This window comes from Drosophila ficusphila, unplaced genomic scaffold, assembly GCF_018152265.1.
Source record: "Drosophila ficusphila isolate 14025-0441.05 unplaced genomic scaffold, ASM1815226v1 contig_106, whole genome shotgun sequence".
Classification (NCBI taxonomy): domain Eukaryota; kingdom Metazoa; phylum Arthropoda; class Insecta; order Diptera; family Drosophilidae; genus Drosophila; species Drosophila ficusphila.
The window spans coordinates 9,387,810-9,411,155 of NW_025063993.1; the positions used below are offsets into that span (position 1 = coordinate 9,387,810).

Consider the following 23,346-nt stretch of genomic DNA (forward strand, 5'->3'; position numbering starts at 1 on the left):
GCATATTTACACTAATAGAAATTGTGGCAGGCAATTGAAAAAACGTTGTTGCTGCCACTGCCACTGCTGTTCTGTTGCTGCTGCTGCTACTGCCGTTTTATGTGTGGCCATAAAAATTGTCGCAGGCGGAGGGGCGTGGCAGGGGGGGGCAGTTTTACGACCCTTCTTCTTCTTGAGCTGCTGCTGCGGCTGTTTTATTGTTGCGACAACAGCAACATCACTAGTGTGTCCAGGCTTCGGCCATTCCTCAAACTTAATATATCCTGTTTCCTGATTTTCATGACGTCCCTATAAGTGCCCAACAAGCTCTGTCCAGCTATGGCCGCATTTTCCATGGCTTTCCCCCAGTTTTCCCCCAACCCCAACTAACTGCTCGACCCCCAACCCCCCGCCGCTTATGCTGTGTGCCATTTTCTGCATTTAAGTGCAATTCTATGCAAGAATGTGCCGACATGCATATTTGTGCTAAAGCCATTTCCCAGCTCTCCTGGCTCGCTTTTCCCCAGTTTTCCCCAGCTTTTGGCCCCTCTCGGCTGCCATAAAATGTTCGTTTTGCCAGCTAATGCATACAAATGCCTGATGCGCCTTTTGCATTACAACAAGAACAGCAAAATAAGTGAATGAAAAAGGAAAGAAAGGAGAAAGACAGCTTAACAACAAACAGAATGCTAAATTTCGATGTGCTCATGTGTGTGCGCGACGGGGGACATTCACTTTTAACTTGGCATTCGGAAAAATCGCATCGAATCTTGACCAAAAACAAAGAGGAAAAGTCCCAGACACTTCTAAAAAGCCGACAATTTCGGTGAGCATGAAAGTGAGGAAAGGAAAAAGTTAAAAGGTAGAAACTTTTTAAAAATCATGCTCTTTTTAAGTGCTTTTAATTAATGATTTGAGTTTCGTTAAGTTTTGACCAAAATCTGTTGGCAGCTTAGGAAAATTGCTAAAAGAAGAGATTCTTTTTATGCAAGTAAAAGTTGTGGAAATGTAAAGTAATTTAACAATTTTGTTGGCTTTTTGATTAGGTATTCATTTTCAGAAGTTTCTCCTGCGGTAATTATATATAAAGCAAACATTTTACGTTTTCCAACAAGGAATAAACTTAATTCAACCATGAAGAATTATACTCCTAACTTATTCTTAAAGTATTGCCAGCAAATCCGATTTCGATTTGGCAAACTAAAATAAGAAATTAGCCAAGCCATAACCCAAGAAAAGTTTTCCTGTCTTCGGACAAGATCTGGCCATTTAAAGCAATTGTTGGCAGAGTTCTTCCTGTTTCTATTTTCTATTTCTGTTGCTATTTCGGTTGGCTCTAATGCTGATGTTGTGTCGGCCATCGATTTAGTTGCTAAATAAATTAAATTTCAGCATGTGTGTGTTCTTGGCACAAGTGCAAAGCCACAAAGTTTGGGAGCGAAGCTCCACTTGTAGATGGAGGCGGACAGGAGAAGACAAATGAACTGCCATTGGGAGTGGCAGACAGCCCTGGCTCACTCAATTCGGCATGAGATATATCGAGTGTCACTGTCGATTTCGCTCAGTGCAGGTGAGGAAGAAAAATCCATCGCCGACAGGGAAGCAAAATATTTGGCATAATAATAAAAGTGCATGATGCATGCTGTCTACGGCCACTGGTCAATGGCCAAGGGTCTGTTGCAATTTTCCGATTATCAATGGACCTTCTTTTCCGGCTGATGTTGCTCTTGGACTTGGTTGGTCTTGCAATTCGAGTTGCTGGCATGCAAAAGTTGCCTTTTGTTTTGGGGCTTTAGACAAAATGAAATTTCCTAGCTGCTCTCTTGAGAATGTTGGCCACAGCAAATCAAAACCGCAACGTTCCGGTGTTTGTTGTTGAGTATCAGTGTGTGCTTTCGTCGTTGGCCAACACGAAATGCCACTTCATGTGAAGGGGAGCGAAAGAGAGAGCACAACTGCAAGCGAAAGAGATAGCACGATTGTTGTAATGAAACGTAACGAAACAAATCAAAGCATGTGGCACGTGAGTAGCTGAACATGCTCATCTCGATATGGCAAAAGCCCCTAACCAGTATGTTACTACACGGAAAAATACTTTATAAAATAAATACAAATATTTCTTAAAATATTTCCAATAAATTCTATTGTAAGACCGTTCAAATATCATAAAAGGATTTCGTTTTCAGTCTATTGAAACGAGAACCAATAATTGGCTGTGGTTTCTTGTTGTATTTTATTTCCGTGTACCCTCTTCAACTTTTGCAGTTGAAATTATAAAGTACATGGCTGGCAGTCGTCGATGTGTATAAAATGCTTGCATATTACTTGTATTTCTTTCTGCTCTGCTTCAGCTTCAGCTTCAGCTTCTCCCCCTCGTTGCGGTTTATTTTTCCTTTGATTGGCTGTATCCCCATCTACGTGTTGGGGTCACAGGAAGCGACCCGAGGTATTGTTGTGAGAAAATTGTTGACCAGGCGGCAGACAGCAGCCACTCGCCTCGGCCAACGACAAACTTTCCACAGAGTGCAAAAGTTGTAGGTGCAAATAGTTTTTGTAGTTTAATTTGCCAATCAAAAGTTCATATTAGCGAGTTACGACTCTCGATCGATTGTTAAGTTCAATTTTCCAGCTGTCATATTATGTGATCTATGTTTTAATATTTCATTCAATTACTTAAAATGTAAATTTGCCACTTTTCCCTGAAAATTATCCGGAAAAGCAAATTGCATTAGGAAACTGTCACTCAGCATTGCATTCAATCTAAGGAACTGCCAATCAATCGATTCGACTCGAACAACTCACTCCCTTTTCGTTTTAACAATTTGGCAAAAACGTCGACGACTACAAGTTTTGTGCCATTTACAGTTTTTGGCAACTTCTGTTGCCAACGACATCCGTCAGTCAGTCAGTCAGTCAGTCGTTCAGTTAGTCATTCAAGCAATCAGTTAGCTGGCCTCGGGGGCGGCCTAAATGTTGACACTTTCATTTTTGCAGGCACATGCTGTTGCTGCAAACTGCAGCTGCGACAAATATTTATTCATATTCATGGGGCCAAACACAATTTTTGTTTATTTATCGCGCCTCGCCGGGAGGGGGCGTGGCAACTCCTTCGCTCCTGCGACACTTTTCGCACTGCAGTGCAGCAGCTCTGGCGAAACCTCTTGCCGAAAAATCAACTGACAACAACACGCAATTTATGGCATTTATGTAAAAAGCGAGCAAACAAGTGCAGCAATTTTTGTGCTGCATACAAAGCGGCGTTCATGGGTGGCTGTCAACATGGTCGCAAAATTGTTGGGTGGCGCATTTTTCCTGTTTCTGCGCTTGGCATTGTGCTGAAAAATCAATTAACTACACTTTGAAATGTTACGTGAGCAGCAGCAGCGTAGAGCCACGCCCACTGCCAACAGCCAAGCGCCCACAGCCCCTTCGATTTTCGCCCCGTCTTTGTGGTATTATAAACTGTTGCACTATACTATATGCTCGATATTTTATATATATATTTTTTCGCAACTAATATTGAAATTCCGGCAGCGTTCGGGCAAATAAAAGTAAATCTGACGCAGCTGCAAGGTAAATATTTAGTGAATCGGCTCAGTCAAATGCCGGAGGTTGGGGGTTTTCCTCTTTTCATGAGGGGCTCTGCTCTCTGCTCTCTTTTTTTTGTGCGAACCCAAATAGCCATGACGCCGACAAGTGCACTTGACAGCGCACTCCGGAGGGCGGAAAAGGCCAGGGTGGGCGTGGCATCAGTAAATATTATGCCGGGAGTCACGCAGGGGCTAGGTTCCCTCAAAAACATAAAAAAGAACAAACAAGCTCGCACTGCTGCTGCCCTTATAAAAATGCAACTAGTTCCCGGCGTAAAAGCCCATGAGCTGGATGACTGCGGATGCGGATTCAAAAGCGGATGCGGAATTCCACAGACACACACACACTCATGCACGCACACACACACATGAAAGACCACAAAAGCCTTACTTCGAGGGATTTCCCCCCATTTTTTTGTGCGTGCGAGCAAGCGCAAAAGTTATGAAAACAAGGATAAAGAAGTGCAGGGCCAAAGACAACGAAGAAAATGAATTTTCATTTGCCTGCCTAGACGCAGAAAAATGCAACAGAAGCCACCGAGCCAACCGAAATCGACAAAGGGAAAAATGGAAGCAGAATAGAAAGCCACAGGAGCAGCTACAAATACAAAGCTCGACTTAACGTCGTCAGATTCAGTCAATGGAGAATGCAGGAAAGTCGGTTAAAAGGGGGAGGAATGTAAGCGGCATTTCATTCCATTTCAAATCAAATCAATTTCTTTGACAGTCTGCATTGTGACTCAATCAGTGCAGCTGAATGTCAACTATGTATTGGCAAACGTAGGTGGAAATATGCCATTCAAGAGGTTTTGACGAAAAATCGATTTTCACCAGAGTTGCAGTTAATAAAGTGAGAGTTTTTCTCTGTGGGGTTTAGAGCGGTAAATATTTGGTTACTAGGTTTTTTCGGTAGAACGACTTTCAGTAGACAAAATTCTCTATGTTTTGCTTACAAAAAAAAAAGAAATCCCTATAAACATTTATATGACTTTTTTATGCAATAAATTGATCTATGCTAAATAATTTTCCTCCTTAAAAACTTTTCTAAAACAACTTGTCGCGTTTTTCCACCTTTCACCCAGACTTTCCCTTTTCCGGCTCAAGATTCGTTCCGTTTCCAGTCACCCGTCTCCTATTTGCCTGTTAAGCTAGTTTTCCAGACTGTGTGTGTGTGTGTGTGTGTGCGAGTGTGTTTTCGTGTTTGCCAACTTAACAACAGCAACAAACAGGAGAAGCGCCGCCAGCAGCGACAACAGAACAGAATCCAAATCAGAATCAGCGGAACGGGAAGCTGGGCAAACAAACTGCGAAACAGGAAAAAGAAAATACCCGCGCTACAGATAAAACAAAAATTATTTGCATTTCACCTGCATGTTGGCACCTGATTGCGGGCGGAGTGTAACTACCCCACAAAGCATTTTCAAACACCGAACACCGACCAAAGTCACAGGACTCCGCCGATCCTGTATGGTACTAGAGCGCTTAGACATTTCATTGAGAAAAATCTGGCTCTAATTGTATTCATATGTATACAATTTGGTTTTAATTAAAAAATAATAATTAATATTTTAATTAATTTAGGAGCACCAAACATCTTAAAAAAAAAAAGATTTTTGGTCAATTTTCGCATTTTTGGTCATCATTTTATACGAAAAATGGGCAAGTTTTGACCATTTTAGGTGAGAGTGCTATCCGATTCAAAATTTTATTCCGAATTCAACGTTGTATGTCATTCCACATTTGGATGAGTACTTCCTCAGATATTGCAAAAAAACTAAGTTTTTTGACCAATTTTATTTCCGGAATAACTTGCTCTGTTTTCAAAATAATTTCTACCATTGTAAACTCATTTACTTGCTCGCTTTCCAGCGGACCAAAAAAGATTTGCGGGGAACGAAGAGGAGCTCGGTGCATCCAGCTGCAACGTTTGTGTAGGTGTTTAGTAAACACGTGGCAAAGAGGTGGTGGTGAAATGAGGAGGATCGCTTACTCCTGTCTCTTTGGAGGCACATCCACTTCAGTTGCAGCGACAGAGGCACGTGCTCGTCCTGCAGCAGCGGCAGCACCACCACACGCCTCTTTTTCACCCACATTTCACCCACATTGGGGTGTCATGTTGCCGAGGCTGAAATGTCAACAGTTTACTTTGCGTCCATTTGGCACACGCGGGGATTAAATGGGTTTTTGCTGCAGCTCCCTTTGACCCCAAACGCGCCCCCATCGCCGCCCCTTTTGAATATGACAAAAATTACAAAAAGTTGTGTCGGCAACTTCAAGCGAAAGTCACTTTGATTTGGCCACAAAGGCGAGGAGTCAGGTGAAGAAAAGCCTGGAGTCTTGAAAAATATTAATCGCGTGCTCGCTTATCTGATTTGTGGCTCCGACTGGCGGACGTTCACTTCAGAGTTGATGAAGTGCCAGAAAGCTTCCGCGACACTTGACACCGACTTCCGTCCGCCACGAATTTCAATTCAATGCGCTTCGAGTTGCGGCGACACTCAAATCGCACATACGCCACGTGGGCCGCTAGTCCTGAAAGTGGAAATGAGTCCTTCGCCTCCGCCTTCGCCTTCGCCTCTCTGCCTGGCCAGGGCATAAATAAAGGCAAATACGCAGGACGTTAAAATATATGGCGTACAAAACGTGGCGGAAGTGGCAGCAAAACAAACCTGGAAGCGAAAATATAAGTTGAAGAAGTCTGTAAAGCAGAACGAAGTCAAGATGCTCTGGGAAAGTAATGGTATTTGGGTTAGCAACTAGAAAAACAGAGCACGTGGAATTAAAATGGAAATAGGAAAGTACGTTTTTAAAACGGAGAGTTGCTATGGCCACAAGGTTTTAAATTACTTCAAGTTAATGGAAAAGTTATTAGGTTTTACTCATGGCTTGAAGGTTTTTATTAGTTTTGTATCTATCGAAACTGATTTCATTCAGAAAACACTCTTAAAGATCACATAAATTTCTACAAAATTTAATTTTTTTACTGACACCGCAAGCCACCAAAGATTCCTCCCTTTCTTGTAGAGTAAACAAAACAAAATGTTGTCCACTTGAGGCAAAGCAGCCAGGTAAAGCAATCGCAGCCCAAACGAGTCCTTTCCCGCGTTTCCTGCTCCTGGTTCCTTTTGCCATTACGCACGTGATTCATATGCAGAGCTCCTTATAAAGTGTCCCTTCGCTGGCTCTCTCCTCGGTCCGTTTGTGTGTGCTGGTGATAGGTGTGCAGGAGCCTTGTCACAATAAATTTAGTAAAAGTGACAAATATTTTATGCTTAAGAATAATTGATGAAGTGGCTACAAAGCGGCGGCGCTTTCCGGGCAACGAGACACGGTCACGTCGAAGCAAGTTGGCCAGGTTGTTGAAATGGTTTTGGCGAGATGGCGAGAAAAACGACCCGGCAAATAATAAAGCGCTAAATCATAGCCACGCTTAGTACTTTCAACTGCCTGCCCCTCCAAAAAAAAAAAGCAGAGGGAATAGAAGACGGGTGGGAGGGTGAAAACCTGGCCAAGAGAATGGCTGTCAGTTAGCTCATATGTCCTTGCGTAGGCCAAACGAATGTGTGCGTGGCAAATAAAAGCAGGCAGCGCCGGATATTACGACATATTGCTCCGTACACACAAAAATTGCGCCAAGGATTATGGCACTACATTACAGGACCCGCAGCAGTCCATCCCCAGGATTCCATTCCCCGCTCATGCCGTGCATATGAATGATGGGCATCATTTAATCATTGTCTATGACTCCAACACCTCCATCCCAAGGACCTGCGAGCGTGGGTGTTTGTTTGCCCGTCCTGTTTGTTTGTGTGCTGCGCTTGACATGTCCTTGGGTCTGTTTGTCCCGGAATTTAACGCAGAGCAGCGCGGAGCTGCAGCTGGCTTTAAGTTATGTACTTGGTAACAACAATCCCAAGCGGACATTATCTAATACAAACAGGGAGGGGGTCTGTAGGAACTTGAAGATAATGCAAACATCTCGGGGTGGTCCGGGAAATAATTAGTTTTGGGCACACAGGGAAAAATGTATATTAAATGATCAAAGCTTAAAGAGGCCATCTCATTCAATCATCAGTCATAAATCTTGTTTTGTCTATATGACACATTATTCTCCATTCTAGTGAATGTTAGAAATTCTTTTTTTTACCATTTATATGAAATGTCCTTGCCCTAACAATCTTAAAGAGAACACAATTCCACTGCTTAAATAAAACAGTTTTTCTATCTTCCCCTCCAATTTCAATTTCCAGCATATGCAGATTAGCATCCATTTACTTGCCTACATTTTTGCGCCCTTTTAACAAACAATTATTTGCCATGAATAAATTAGCAGGACTTTCCGACCCCTCGCACCCCTCTTCCGCCGACGGATGCTGATCAATTTAAAAGAAGTAATAACATTTAAAATTCAAATGCAGGCACACAGCGTGGGGTGAATGGAGCGGCAGCAAAAAATTGAGCTAATAAAAGTGGGCGTGGTCGTGGCTAAAACCTTGAGACAAGGCACATATGCAGAGGAGCAGGGAGGCAATCCGCAAGGAGCGGAGGCAATCCGCGTTGTCTGGCTGTGCCGGCACTTAGATGCCCATTATGCCTGCGGGTCATAGACAGCGACAACGACGACTTGGCAAAGGAGGGGGAAGTTGGGGAAGAGGGAAGCTGGGAGCTGGGAGCCTGGTCGCAGGACAAAACAAAAAGCGCCTTCAGCACATCTATGGTATATGCGAAATTAATTGTCTGTTTGTTGCCAACAAATTTGAATTTAAACCGCATGCACGGCACTCCAGCAGCAAAGAGAGAAAATGCACAGGGAGAAATAATTGAATTTAAAATTTTATGAAACAGAAAAATCTGGGAACGCTTTATAGGGAATTTGTTCTCAACGAACAACAGTTGCAAACTTGAAACCTGTTCATATATTTTAATACAAAATGCTTTAATTTTCAACAAGGAAGTAGACTAAATATAGTGAAGATTTGAAACCCATAAACTGTATCAGAAATGATTTTAAATTATTTGGTTTCAAAGCACATTAAACCAAACCTTTTTCACCAGTGCAAAAATGGATGAAATGTGTGAAATGTAAGCGGTAGCCAAGCAGGGAAACGTCCCGCATCTCAACTCGGCCTTATTCGCTGTCTACCCGGCAACTCCGACTCCCATTCAGTTGGCAGTTCCTGCTTCGGTTTCTGGTCCTCTGGTCCTCTGCTCCTTGCAGCGGCTCCTTGTTGTTGCCGTGTGGGTGCGTTCGTTTGTTTGCTTACGAAACAACTTCAAGTTGTTGGGCTTAAGTTGCTAGTAGCTGTTGTGGCTGTCGCTCGGTGTTGCTCCGTTTCACAGTTGGCCGTGCGGTTTGCTCACCGCGCCGAAAAGTTGGAGCCTCCGCCTGTGCGGAGCCAAAAGAAAGTTTCCCACGCAATGGCCCGGCAATTGTCTGGCCGAAGGTCCTTTGGCTGGGGAGAGGACATCCTCCCGGAGCCCTCACAGAGCTCTCACAAAGCCGTAGGACACCCTCACACGGAGGGAGCAAATTAATTGCTGCTGTTTTCGGCGCTTATTTGTCTTTGAAATTTGTTTCATGCCAGCAACTGGACCCCAGAATGTCCTGGCCGCCGTTTCTCTATCCTCCGTGGTCCTCCGCTTGGCTTGGCTTTCCCTCCCGCTCGGTGTTGCTGTGTTTGCCTCTCGCCTATTTGCTATTTAAATTTAATTTGCATTACTTAAAGAATTTAAAAAACGAAAATTCCTCATGCGTAATGCGACAAGAACTCCCTGTGTTTCCTCCTCGCTTTCGGTTTCTTTGAGCAGCTTTTCTGCCTGAACATTTTTATTTACTTGCGGTCGGCCACTGGTAATTTCTGTTTATTTTCGGCAAGTTTTTACGGCCGGCCCAGGAATACTTGGAATATAGTTTAATTTTTTATGGTGCACCATATCTTAAATAGTTGGGATTGCCGACCCTCTCGTGGCGCAAAAACGTGGCAGCTTTGCTGACCCAAGAATGCGCATACGCACCATTGACCACTGCACAGGCAACCGGCAACCGGCAACCCGTGTCCCTCTGTCTGGGCACTAAATTGCATATTACCGCAAAATCAATTTACATTCCTAAACTGATTTGCTGAGCTCTCCCACGCGACCGTGCGGTAGGAAAAAGATTAAATTAAAATTATGCTGCTGGCTCGCCGACCTCCAATTAGAACGGCAACGGCAACGCGACACTTGGTTCCACCGAACTCGAACTGAAAACCACCGAGATCTCATATGGGAATTGCTTTCTGCTCTGCCAATTAACCCGCTGCCTGCTGCAAAAGTTACGTTGAGCGAAAAGTTTTAAAGTTTTATGGATTCGAAGCGGTTGCACTTGATGTATTCGCACTAAAGGAATTTAATTTGCAAGTCGTTTTTGTGCTTGGTGACTCGTAGAAATTAAATAGGAACTTTGCTGGAAGTTGGGCTCTTAATATTCTAGTTATTCTTCGGTAAATATATTTTCCTCGTGTTATTATTATGTGCAAAGTTTTTAAACCTACTTAAGCATTGATGTTCAGTGTGTTAGCTAAAAACTACTTAGCTGAAAGTAGTTCACTTTTTTTTTTTACCTTTAAAGGAAGAATAAATTTATAAAGTGAACTGCACTGCAGTACATGACTATTGTTTGGTTGGTTTTTAAAATTCCTTGTGCAGTTTTATTCGATTTTTGTAGCCTTGAGAATTGACTATGGGTTGGCATTCGCCAGAAAGTGATTTCTACGCCACCTTTTTTTCGCCGTTCTGCCACAATGGGTTAAGTGGTCTTCTGGCCATTGGTGTTGGCCAACCGGCGACCCGAGCACGTAGACAGGTGCTTGGCATGAGGCACATGGCTCATATCCTGGCGGCGATTTCACTTTCGCCCCGTGTGCGTTGCCCGTCCCGGCATCCCGGCGTCCTGGCGTCCTTGGCTCGCTCACGTCGTCGTGGCCATTTAAGCCTTAAGCAGGCCACTTAGTGGCGCGGACATAAATCTGTGCGCCAAATCCGAGCAATTAAATGCATCGTAATTTAGCCCGGTCTGGCGTTGGAGTCTCCTCTTGCCGCAACCTCTTTGGCGTGCAATTAAGTAGAAGTACGCAAACCGAATTCCCAGCCACGCCTCCTGCCCCTCCACACACACACAGACACACACACACACGTGTAATAATCTGTGCCGTGCGCTGCTGCCATTTTGTTTCGCATTGCCACGCTCCACAATTCCTTATTAATTGACGCGAATTTATGTATTTGCCACGCGTTATTGCCGCCCCGAAGAAATTAAAAAGTATAAACAAACGCGTTTGCTTTTCGGGGGGAGAAGAGCCATATAAAGCACACAAAGCGTATCGGTTGAGAAACGGGCATCGCATCCACTGGCGAGATGAGGCGGAGACAAACAACAAACGCATTTTTATGGCACTTGGCAATTAGAGGAGGCAACAGGAAGTGGGTGGCAGTGGCAGTGGGAGTGGGAGTGGGCGTGGTCGGGGAGAAGGGGCAGCCACCCCGGGCATTCTGTAATAATTTGTGTGCTTTTTATTTGTACTTTGATATCCAAGCAAGCATCAACAAGCTTTAATACTCTTAAGAAAAATAATAAATAAATATGAATGGTCCTCGTAACAGGATTAAAAATGAAAGAAAAATTTAAAGCCTAAATTCGTGTACAGTATTTATTTCTTGTGAAAATAATTTTTGAAAATATTCGTGTTTTATTTTAGCAAAAATATTTTCTGTATTTTTACTTTAACTAAACCATTTCTTTGAATCTCTTAAAGCTTTCGAATATTTACGTTTTCATAATTTAAATGGCAGATTAGTAATATTAAGTCTCGTTTCTACCAAGGATTTCGGGCAATAATCCTACACCTTTAAGAGGGCATCTCCCGTTCGTCCGCATTCGAAAACCTTTTGGCTTGCCCACCCACTTCACTTTGGTCGTAATGTTAAGTTAACGTTGGCCGCTCGTTGTTGGCCGTTGTTATGGCCCCGTTCGGATGTTGGCTATTAGAGGACCATTAAATAATTGCTGGCAATTCCAGAGCAACATAGAAGGCAACAACATTTTTGTGCTTAGCTCTGCTCTGGTTTCTTTTTATTAAAGGCATCTAATTGCAGGCAATTTGTGGGGCTGAGATGGTCAGAGTGGTTGCGAAACTTTAAAAAGCAACATCAACTCTAGTTTAATAAACAGAAACCGAGTGGCCGAAAGCGAGGGAGGGCGAGAGCGGCAATAAGCGTATTAACAAGGCCCACACAAACACCAACATAATCGTAATAAAGTTAGCAGGCAACGGACAAACCGCACACGTGGCCCCCATATGGATGGACCGACTGACAGGGGCTCGGATTGGGGACTTGGGACGGGGGTTTTGAACTGGGGACGCCACCTTAGTGGCAAATCCCATGGCCGAAAAGCCCGACCAAAAAACAAAAACCAAACCCCAATGGAGGAACTCCGCCATGGGACCAGAAAGATGGAAGGGAGGTTCTAACCGCAAAACAGTGCAAAACCGAACAACAAAATGAAGTTGCACAACTGCAAAACTCTCAAACAGCCATCGCAGTTGCGAAACTTGTCTGCTGTGTTTCGGCTAAAGCTGTGAAATTAATTAAATAATATTTATTTGTTGTAAGAATTTATTAAGCCGAGGAATGGGAGTGCATGTGCATAGTTCCATGTCCAACAAGGTGTGAAACTTCGCCTTGCGCTGGAGCAGACAAAATCCTCCACTCGCACACACTCCGAAAACTGTTAACTTAATTGTTAACTGTTGGACAAAGGGTAAGAAAGGGGGTATTTGGGCCGAAACTGCAGGATATGCTACGCTCAGAAACTCCCTTAATTGTTGTTGCTGCTTCGCAAATTGCAAATGAACACGAAACTCGAAAAGTTACCCGTGCCAACGGGGCGAATACGTAACATTGCTAACTCTTGCTCCAATAAATAGTGCTTAGAATTTAATCGGCTAAATTGAACTGAACTTAGCTTTGCACTTCCCCTTTAATTGATCTGATTTACCAATTGTGTAGTATAAAACTATTTTCCACTTTTTAATTGAGTAATTACTTAGCTCTCAAAACAGAATTAGTTCTCATAAAAAAAAAAGTGTTGAACAGTATTTGAGTTATTCAATTAACAGTCAGCTTCTCTATTTAATAGCAACAAACAATTATAAAGTAAAGGTAACCCAGTTTGGAAATTCTTTCTTTTAAGAAGAAAACTTATTTATCAAAAACAAATCAACCTTAGGCTGAAATGAATCCCGAGCCCAGCTGTGGTCTACTTAAAGTTGTTAAACTTGAATGTCCAGAATCCAGTTGCCTTCGCCCTTGCGGTTTTTACCCAGTTTCCAAGCTTGCAATATTTACTAATCTGCATGTTGTTTGGATTGCCGGCTCTTATTTCCTTCGTTGTAGCTTACATTTTCTTTTTCCCTGCCAACGATGTTAAAACTTGCTGCCTTTAAGTGCGTAATGAAGCCCTCTACTTGAGTGATTCAAGTTTCCCGGTTGCCAAAATGATTTACTCTCCCTTATTTCCACGAAACTCAGCTTGCATTTTGCACTTTCGCCGCGCTCGCCTTCCTGCGAAGCTGATGCTCCTGTTTCGGAGTTTCCTTTTGTTTCGCTATGGCTTCTTTTTTAGCAAAAATTATCGTAAAAGAATTTTACCTGGTCTACGTGACTGCTGAACTTAATATCCGTTTGTCATAAGCGTTTCTAATGCTCACACAGCGGCACACACGTATACAGCAAAGACCAGATGTACGTATATCCTTGGCTGCACTTAGCCAGTCCAACACACACACACACACACACACACACCCGTAAACCTTTGACGGGCGCACGTACAACGGCCTGCCGGAATCGCCAACGAAGGAGGGGAGTGGGTGGGTTAGGAAGGAAAAGAGGATAAGAATGGTACGGATCCCTGGGACTTCGGATACGATCTCCAGGCAGGAACTGTAAACTTGCTATGCGCTCTGGCAAAACAAAGGCCAGCGACATTTTCAGCTAAATTAAGTATTTTTAGTATTTTTAGAGCTTGTCTGCCAGTTGTGTACTGCGCTGTTTTCTGATTTTGCAGATGAAAAAATGGGGGCCTCAAAAGATTTAAATTTCACTCAAATGCAAGACAACCCTTGCATTTGTCTTAATTGACTTAAACTTTTTCTTGTTTTCATGTTTTTGGTTATTATTGTATTACAACCATGAAGTTGCAATGAAAATAATTTGATTTTCTGTTGATTTAAGGCTTCATAGTTTTGCTCTGTGTGAAGCACTCGATTTCTCCTCATTTTTCTGTAGGTTGCCCTTGTTTTGTTGCCTGCCAATGCATGCGAAAACTTTGCCAGTAGATTTTTGAAAGGTTTCTGGATGCGAAGCGGCGCTTTAATTGCATTTTGCCGCGTTGCCCCGCCGCCTTCGTGCTGACCCAGCTCTCCAGCTCGCCTTTCTTAGTTTTATTCCTGGCTGGATTGCTTTAAATAATGCAGCGCATTGTCTAAACTGCAGGTGAATGCGCCATGGCCACGCCCCTTAAATGCCGGCCATAAAACGCCCCCTACCAACGGCAGCTTCCACCCAGATATAGTAGATTTTCTCTCGCCTTGCTCAATTTTTATGACATAAAAGCGCCGAGACTGCCATTAAAGAAAAGTGTAGCACGCTTCTCGGCGCCTCCGTGGAGTGGGTCGAAATGGCCACGGAGATTTTTTCAGAAGATCTCGCGCAGCAAGAAATTTTCCAACACATTTGGCAAGCGAATGGGGCCGAGGCGTATCTGGGGAATCGGTTTGTTTTGGCCAACGCAGTTGGCCCTTTTTGCCCGAGTCATTTTCATTTTCGTTTCCATTTTGCCTTCGCTGCCTTCGCTCCTGTTGTTGTCCTTGCGCAAATAATTTCCCTTATAAAGGATTTTCAACGCATCTTATGCTTGCTGTTTGCACTCTCGCAATATGTTTGCCGGCAGTTTGTTTTTGTTCACTGCCCAAGAAATATATATTATATTCTTTGCCTGTCGGTGCGTATATATAGCTTTCTACAGTTGCATTCAAATGAATAGCTCTGGAATTCTGGCAGCGACTATAAAAGTTGCCAGGGAAAATTTTAGATTGCTGAAATTTCCTTTTATCTTGTTTATTGTTTGCCATAAAATAGGTAAGAAAGCTATGAAGGTCGTTTTTTCTGCGCTTATAAAACAAAAATTTTTATTAATTTTATTAAGGCTAATATGGACTTAATTTTAAGGTAGAAAGAGCTTTATTGAAATTATTAAAATTGAAGTCATCTCATTAAATTAAAGATGGCTGTAGTTGTTGCTAGATTTTCGATACCTTTTGTATTTTAATCAAAAGGAGTCGCCGGATGCTCTTGTAAGTAGTTTACGCGCATTTAAAAAGGAGGAGCCTCGGCAGCAGGAGTCTGTAAGCTGGGAGGAAGCTGCCAAGGCAAAGGAGCCAGGGGATGTGTGCAGGGATTCGAAGCCGAGACAAGGAAATGAATGTTTCGCAGGCCGGCGGAACGTGCAACTGCAACAACAACAACAACAGCAACAACAGCAGCAGCAGCAGCAGTAAATGTTTCTGCTGCCACTACCTTACGCTGCACTTCGTTGGTCCATTTGGGTTGCAGTTGCATTGGGCATTGTTTGCCCGTTTCACAGCCAAAATGAAACTCAAATCAACTCGTGCATTTCTAATGCGAATTTATATGTTTTAACCCGTCGCTGCCATCAAAATGGCAACTGCTTTCTGACATGTCCGGCTAGTAAAATTTGTGCCCTTATTGAAATGAGCCAAAATGTACACAATGTTTGCTGTGGACCCAATAATGTTGCAGCTGTAAAAGGGCGAGCGATCACTGAGAGAAACAAATAGTATAGAAGATATCATTTTAGAAAGAGGTTTAGGTTTACATCATTTGTCTTCATTTTTCCATAGTAACCTAAACTATTATTTAATTAAATTTTGGAATATAGTAAGCTGGCAATGACTTAACTTTTATTTTAATTTGGAAACATTTTGATAGCGAGATAAGATCGGTGTTAAAGTGACCACTGCAGATGGTTTTTGTGACAATATTTTCTCCGTGTGGCGATTGGGGGAAATGGAATCGCAATTCCAATCGGAATCCGTGTACGTTTACGTATCTCAATCCCTGCTCAGCCACTATAATTTCTTTTTTGCTGCTTTTCCCACTTCGCCCTTCTCCCTTTTCCATTTTCCATTTTCCCTTTTCCAGACCCCCTGAGCTGCCTCGGCAGATTGCCAGACTCCCTCGGAGTCTCGAGTCAGTTTGTCAGCTTGTCAGCACATCGGAGGAGTGCCGGGGAAATGGGAAAGGCGGCGGGGAAAGCTGAGCTCACATAGCCTCGGCCATGGCTTGCTTTTGTTACTCATTTATTTTGATTTGTTTACCATTGCGATTTATATTTCTTCGTCTCGCTCAGCAGAATAGCTCAAGATGGGGGAAAAAGGCGGGGGAAGCGAGCGTGCAGAGCAATAAAATTAAGCTCGGATTTATTGACCCATTTCAGTTTGACTTGCTGCCATTTTCCTTAACCCCTCTCTTTCGGTACTCTTTGTTATGCATGGCAACTAAATTAAAATGTTTTTACTAATCCAGACAAGTTACTCTTTTAATTACTTTTTCTTCTCAAATGAACAAAGCCGCATGGGGCAAAAGGATTCGCCTCCGACCTGAAGTCCTCCCGAATTCACTTTGTTTACATTTTCTCTGCTTCGATTTTTACCTAATTTGCCAACTAACCGAAAAAGCCAGAAATCTATACAGCAGGGAATCGATCCAATTCAAGAGTGGATTTCAAATTTAACAATATTTTTATCCACATGGCTTGGCTAATTGAATCCTGTAACGAAATACAATTGAAGAGCTACGAAGCTCTGCAGAAAATATTTGCTTTGTTTAAGATATTGTTGTTATTTTTTGCATCTTTCCCTAGATGTACCTAGACCAAAGGCAATTAAATAAATGAAGGCTTTTGTTTGCGCTTGGCTTGTCAAATTTCGGATTTATTTGTTGCTCCTTTTGTGACCCTTTGTTGGGAGTGTATTACGAGCAGCCATGCATCGCAGCCAACTACAAAAGGCGTTAATTAAATATTTTCGCTCAAAGACAAGGCGGCAACCAATTACAATAGTCGACAACTGCGCGACTTGCCAACGACAATGGGAGTGTTTTATTCCCAACAAAAATCTCATTAATTGGCAGCGCAAAAGAGCAGTAGCGAAATCGGAGGTAGAAAAAATATATATTAATAGATAATCAATATTAAGTAGGATTCCAAATAATCGGTGTTATATTAAGATTCATAATTTGATTACTATATTTTTACTCTTACAAAAAGTATTTTTACTACATTTAGATGACCTACAATTATTCGCAGTGCAGAAACAATTTGAGAGGAGTTAACTGACAAGTGTTAGGTGAAAACCGAGTTGCCTTTTCAACACAGCGCCACTCGAGCTATAGCCACCCGATCCGCTCCCCATTGTTGCCGTTTTGCATGGCAAACTATTTCGAATGGCGGCTAATGCGATTAGCAAATCGAAGGGTTGTCGATTGAAATTCAAGTGGCTGTCGCAATTAATTAATTTCATTGTGCGCGGTAGCGAGTTGCCGCTCGCGGCGATGAGCTGTCAGGTGTTTATTCGATACGCTTTCGGGTTCAGAGTGCACCGACTGAGCTCCTCGAATCTCCATGCCGATGACACTCATTAACATAAAACGCAAAGGTGGCCGCAACCCATAAAGCCAGCTCACTTTTCGCACTCATTAAAACGGCGTTGGCTTTTGGGTTCGCTGTGTTCTCGGTATGGGTCACTGTCCGGATGTCTTATCTTTTCAAAGGGGAAATGGGAGGACGGGCGGAATGAGAAGGTTCTCGGAGGGTTATCAACCCATTTTACAGCTGACGTCAGCAGCGGCACTCAAATTTCGGCGACACAAGTAAACCCTTTTCGCAGCCTCGAAAGCATTTAAATGTAATCTATTATCTTAATTCCAACACAAATTGTTTGGATCCAGCCACGTCCGCGTCTTGGTCGCGGCATTCGTCCTTGTGGGGGCTCTTAACCCGGCTAACGAAAATAAAAGCCCATTTACAAGCCCACTGCCACTGCCATTGCCTCAGTCCCAGTAGCAGTCACAGTCACAGTCAAGGACTTGAGCCTGAGCCGGCTGGCAATTCAAATGCCAGGACTCTGGACAAGGACAGCCGGCGAGCGCTGAAAAGCAAAGCTTATCGGCCGCAACGTAAATCACCCAATTTACCATAAATAAAGATACGTACATATTGTCAGCCGCTTTGGGGATGGAGTGGCTGGTTGCTTGGCTTTTCGGTGGTTTCTCAATGGTTTCGGATGCCTTTGGGTGGTGCGGGCTGAAACCACAAGCGCGGCCACCGTGGAAAGCCAAATGCCAGAAGAGCCGAAACAAAACACCTTATCGCGGGCAGGCACATCTTTAAGTGGCTGTCAACGGAAGTGGCGGGTGGGGGAAATAGAGGGGGTGGTGCCACCACAGGCAGTGCGGAGTGGTGCGATGATAGTGGGGCAAGGACTGGGGGCAACTACACCATTTGGCCGAACATAAATCTGCATGAACTGAACCGAGTAAACAAGCAAAGGTGCTGCCAGCGATATAAATAAATAGCCGTCGAGTCGATGGGGGGAATCCCCAAAATTACGAGCAATAATAGCTTAAATACTGTATAAATAAACAGCAATAATAGTAAGCTTAAGTGCTCGACAAATCAGAAATCACTGTGGAATTTAGTAGCTGCAGCTGTGGAAAAAATAAAATGGGTTTTTAGAGTTGTAAAAAAATAATTATAAGATTTTATTTCTTTTGCAGTACTATTTTATTTTTAAGTATAATAAATTTTTTGGTACTTAATTTTTTTAAATAGCTAGAAAAATTTCCAAAAACCCATTCAGTTTAGCTATAAACTATGCACTGCTCCCAACTCTGCTGCAGTTGCTGTCTGCCGCATTTGATCCAGGGCAAATTCCCTTCGGCTCTTGGCCATTACTCTCATGATCAGGCAGCAGTTGGTTGGGAATGGGAATGTGGGTGTGGGTGTGGACGGGTTGGGGATGTAGGAGGCTAGTCCGCATCTTGGCAGGGGCTTGCCAGCCGTAGATTTACTTTACAAAAGCAACATTTTGCCAGTTGCGACACGCCACTCACCAGTGTCACCATCTAACCGGCTTGCCATCTACTCTTTTGCAGGCACATCAACTGGAGTGGGAGGACCAGGACCAGGAACAGGACCAAAAGGAGGAGAGGAACCAGCCACAGTACCGGCAACCCAAAAGACGACAGCAGCAAATCGCGATTATGACGATGATGACGAGCACAACGACAAGGATGAGAGTCACGACAACAAACCCAACGACTTGGCTAAAAGGGAGCAGGACAAGGACAAGGAGCAGCAGCAGCAGCAGCAGGAGGGGAAGAGGGAGGGCTTTTCGGTTCAGGAGAAGAAGGATGCGATTGCTAAGCCTGCGGCAAGTCAAAAGCGTGCAGCACAAACGACACAATCGCGAAATCCCATCAGACGGGCGCACAGTGAACGGCATTTGTCGACCGCGCCTTTAGCCGCCCACGCCCACGCCCATGCCAACGGCCACGCCTCCTTGGGCCCCTCGAGCGCCGGCAGAAATTGCCACTCCATCCCGACGACTCCAGCCAGTGGGCCGCAGAATGTCATTTTAAATTTTAAGGACACAATGGCGCTGCGCATAAAAAGCAACCGCAGCGACTCGAGAGATTTATTTCAAAGGAGGCCCACGGAGCCGCCGCCCCCGCCTCCAAGTGGAGGAGGAGCCGGCAAAGGATTAGAGTCGCTGCCGCACGAAATCAATAAGTCGCCTCTGTCGCCTCAAAGGACGGTGGTGCGGGTGGCTCCATTTAAGCCACCGCAGCAGCAGGTGGGTGGATCTGAGGGTCTCACCCACGAGGTGCATCGCCTCAAGATTTCACACAGCGAAGAGGATTCTGATTTGGGAGTGGAACTCCGAAGGAAATCGAACCTATTTGTTACCTCCCCCGATGAGGAGGATGCGGCCCCGAAGAAGACCTCCATTCTGATCAGCGGCGATGATTGCTACTCCACGATGAACCTGAGTGCGGATGCAGCCCAACCCCTGTACCAATCCTCCGTAGTGGTGAATAGCCACTCGGCCACGAGTGTGTGCATCAATGTGAGCAGCGCCGAGGAGCAGGAGCAGGAGCTCAACCAACTGAACACGCTGCGCAGCCAGCAGATGGGCATGGGCATCGCCATTATTCCGATCAGGGGCGCCAGCGAGGTGAACCTGCAGCGATCGGTGTCCTGCATCTCCTCCACTTCGAGCAGCTCCACCTCGAGCAGCGGCAGTTCCAGTGGCCGGGGAAGGACCCTCATCCGCTTGGACTACGAGAGGGAGAGGAAGGGCTCCGCCACCAGCAGCACACCCATAAACACGCCGCCCGTTATAAGTTCCACGCCAGCTACGCCACCTCCCCCGGAGTCCCCTAGCCAGAATCCCCTAGTTCCCCACGAAACGGAGCTCCTGAAGATCCTCCGCAATCCCGTGGAGGCAGTGAAGCTCAATCTAGTGCCGCATGTCTGTGGCCTGCGAGCTCCTTCGCGGGAGGCGGGGAAAACCAAGAAGGGCGAGGAGGTGGCAGGTACTCCGCCCAAGGAGCCCGGTTTCATAGCCAAGCTGCTGCAGGATCCGATGCTGGGCCAGGTGGCCGAGGGACTGGAGACCGAGACGGTGGCGGAACTCATCGAGAACTCGCTGCAGAGACTCCAGCAGACGCGGCGGGGAATCGACATGAGCGGCACCAAAGACCACGACGACATGAACCGCCTGATCAGCGCCTCGCTGCAGCGCATCCGCTTGGAGAGGCAGCCGGTGGTCAATGGCGATGGTAGTGCAACCAAAGAGGAGGACCGCATGTCCAACCGGGGCAGCATCAGTTCCGCCAACAGCTTCGCCTCGGCCCACAACTACGAGCTCTTCGACTTCGATGGCGGAGCGGGGGGCAATGAATCTGATTGTTATCAGAGTTGCTCCAGCGAACTGACAGCCTCTGGTGTCCTGGAGGAGGAGCCTGTAGCGCCCATCAAGGACCCTGAAACCGAACTGGATCCTGCCACGCGGGCCAAGTTCTATCAGCTCCTGGTGGATGCCACGCTGGCCGAGATCGAGCACTCCACTCATGTGGATCAGGACTTGGGAGCTGACACAGAACACCACTACGAATCCATAAGGCACAGTGGAGATCCCATTTACGAGGAGATCCACGAGGTCCCTCCGCCACTGCCACTCTCCGCTCCTCCCTTAAATGATGCAGAGCTCGACAAGAAGGCTGCCCGCTCCATATTCGAGGGAGCCTCCAAGTATGATATCCTATCCTACTTGGTGGATGCCAAGGAGCGTGGTTTGGCCAGGGAAGAGAGCTTTGACTATGGCAACAACCCCAAGATTATCGAGGAGGAAGCAGCCGATACCCTGAGTGACTTGGATAAGAGACAGGCGGAGGAGCGGGAAAGGGAGAGGGACAGTGGCCAGAGTAGCATGAGTTCCCTATCGCCACCACCGCACAACTTCATCTGCGGAGGAGGAAAGTCCTCGGGAAGCGATGTCGAACGCCAGGACTCGGGAGTGGGTTCGGAGACCAGCAAGACGTCCCGCAGCAAGTACCAGGCCACGCCCACAGTGCTCCACCTGTGCGAGGATTGCGATGGAGCCGTGGAAATGCAGGTGGGCGACGGCGGAGTCCTCTACGCTCCGCTGGTGTGCAGGAAGTGCGGCAAGAAGCGCGTGGAGCGCAAGGAAATCATCACGGAGATCGTGGAGACCGAGGAGAAGTACGGCAGGGATCTGCAGATCATACTGGAGGAGTTCTGCCACCCGATGCTGGTGGCCGGCCTGCTCACCCAGGAGCAGCTCTCCGCGATCTTCCTCAACACGGAAGATCTGCTCGAGAACAACCAGACGCTGGCCGAGCGGATGCGCGACGCCTTGGACATTTCGCTGGAGCAGGGCGACGACGACCTGCTGACGGTGAACATTGGGCGCATCTTCCTCGACTTCACCCAGATGCTGCACGCCTTCGAGAGCTACTGCGTCCGCCAGGCGGGCGCCAGCCTCCTGCTGGCCAATCTCGAGAAGGAGAAGGAGCTGCTGCGCATCTTCCTCAAGGTCTCGCAGATGGAGAACGCCGTGCTGCGGCGCATGAACCTCAACTCCTTTTTGATGGTGGGTTTTAGAAACCTTTCCAGCGTTTTATATACCTATTAACCGATATTTTTTTTACCAGGTTCCCGTTCAGCGTGTGACAAAGTATCCCCTCCTGCTGGCCCGCCTCTACAAGGTCACACCCGCCCACCTGGAAGGCCGCGATCTGCTCAAGCAAGCCCAGGAGAAGATCGAGCTGCACCTGAACCACATCAACCAGGAGGCCAAGGACGTGCCCACCAAGCTGTGGCGCCGCATCAGCTCCTCCAGTCCGAACAGGCGCGCCTCCTGCGAAATCGACATGATCAACATCAAGTTGCGCAAGATGGCCATCGATGTGCTGGAGTGGAACCACGACGAGGTGAGGTTCGCCATGGAGGGACGACTGCTCTACACGCAGCCCACGGACAGCAACTGGAAGAAGGCGCGCACCATCAAGTTGACCCCGGTCAATGCTCTTTTGGTAACCAATGGCAAGGTGAGTCCTGAAGTTAAAGCCATTTAATATCAACGAAACCAATAATAAGCTAAAACAAAAGTTTTGAACTTTCCTATTGGTGAATTGATATGAGGTAAGTATTAGATCTAAAAACCGTTCATTACCAATGATATACAACATATTCGTAAATATACATAGAACATACTATATGGAAAACATTCTGGTTTTTTGGTATATTTAGAATATATATGGTATATATATGATGCACAGTCTTGTCGACAGTTTCCTTACCACTTTTCTTGCTGGCGATGACCAAAATTGGTTCCCTGAATTTTCCTTAGTTCAATCCCTCTCCTTTGCTTGGTGGAGAACCTCTTGTAGTACCTATCCTTCTGCCCTTTTTCCCCCTCACCCAGCAACAATTGACAGGCATCAAGGAACGTGGGCGTTTGACACGGGCCAAGATGGAAGATGGCGATGCCAAGGCAATTAGCGAACGACGCCATCCAGATGCCCACTAACCCGTGCGGCGGAGCTGTCCGGAGCTGTCTCGGCTTTTCCGGCTGCCATGGCAACACTTTTCCGTGCGATAAAAGATTTCAACAAATCAGAGGCGAGCCCATTGAACCGGCACCACATCCACCCAGCGAAACACCCACTACAACCCGGTTTCGTTCTGGGTTTCTCTCCTAATGAAAAGTGCTTATCCCAGCAACTATCTCGGGTCCCAAAAACAAAACGATTTTAGCTGGGGCTTAAAAAAAGGAAAGGAAAGTGGCATCCTGCCAGGGGTTTCGGATCGGAGGCGTAATCGGCATACGGACGCAGTGCGTATGTCACATGTTTTGTTTGGTTTTTCTGCTCCAATCGGGGTTTTTTTTTTAGTTTTCCAGGCACCCTGCTCTAAATTTCTAGTCCGGCCTCGACCGCCGACAATTGCTCAATTCAAGAACAGTGACCATCCAGTTCGTTGCCTGGTCCACTTTTTTCTGCAAGTGCTGCTCTCGTGGCTCCAGTTGCTTCTTGGTGTCGCTTCCTGCGGCACTTTCTCGGGCTGACACGC

At 45.6% G+C, this 23,346-nt stretch overlaps 1 protein-coding gene across 1 annotated transcript in view; it reads left to right on the plus strand.

Annotated features, from left to right (window-relative positions):
• Positions 1–23,346, plus strand: part of LOC108096253 — a 112,076-nt gene that overhangs the window by 85,902 nt on the left and 2,828 nt on the right. Inside the window, exons 6-7 of the mRNA XM_017197708.1 lie at positions 18,843–21,865; positions 21,927–22,322. Coding sequence (XP_017053197.1) covers positions 18,843–21,865; positions 21,927–22,322 — 3,419 coding nt within the window. The remainder of the gene's footprint in view (positions 1–18,842; positions 21,866–21,926; positions 22,323–23,346) is intronic.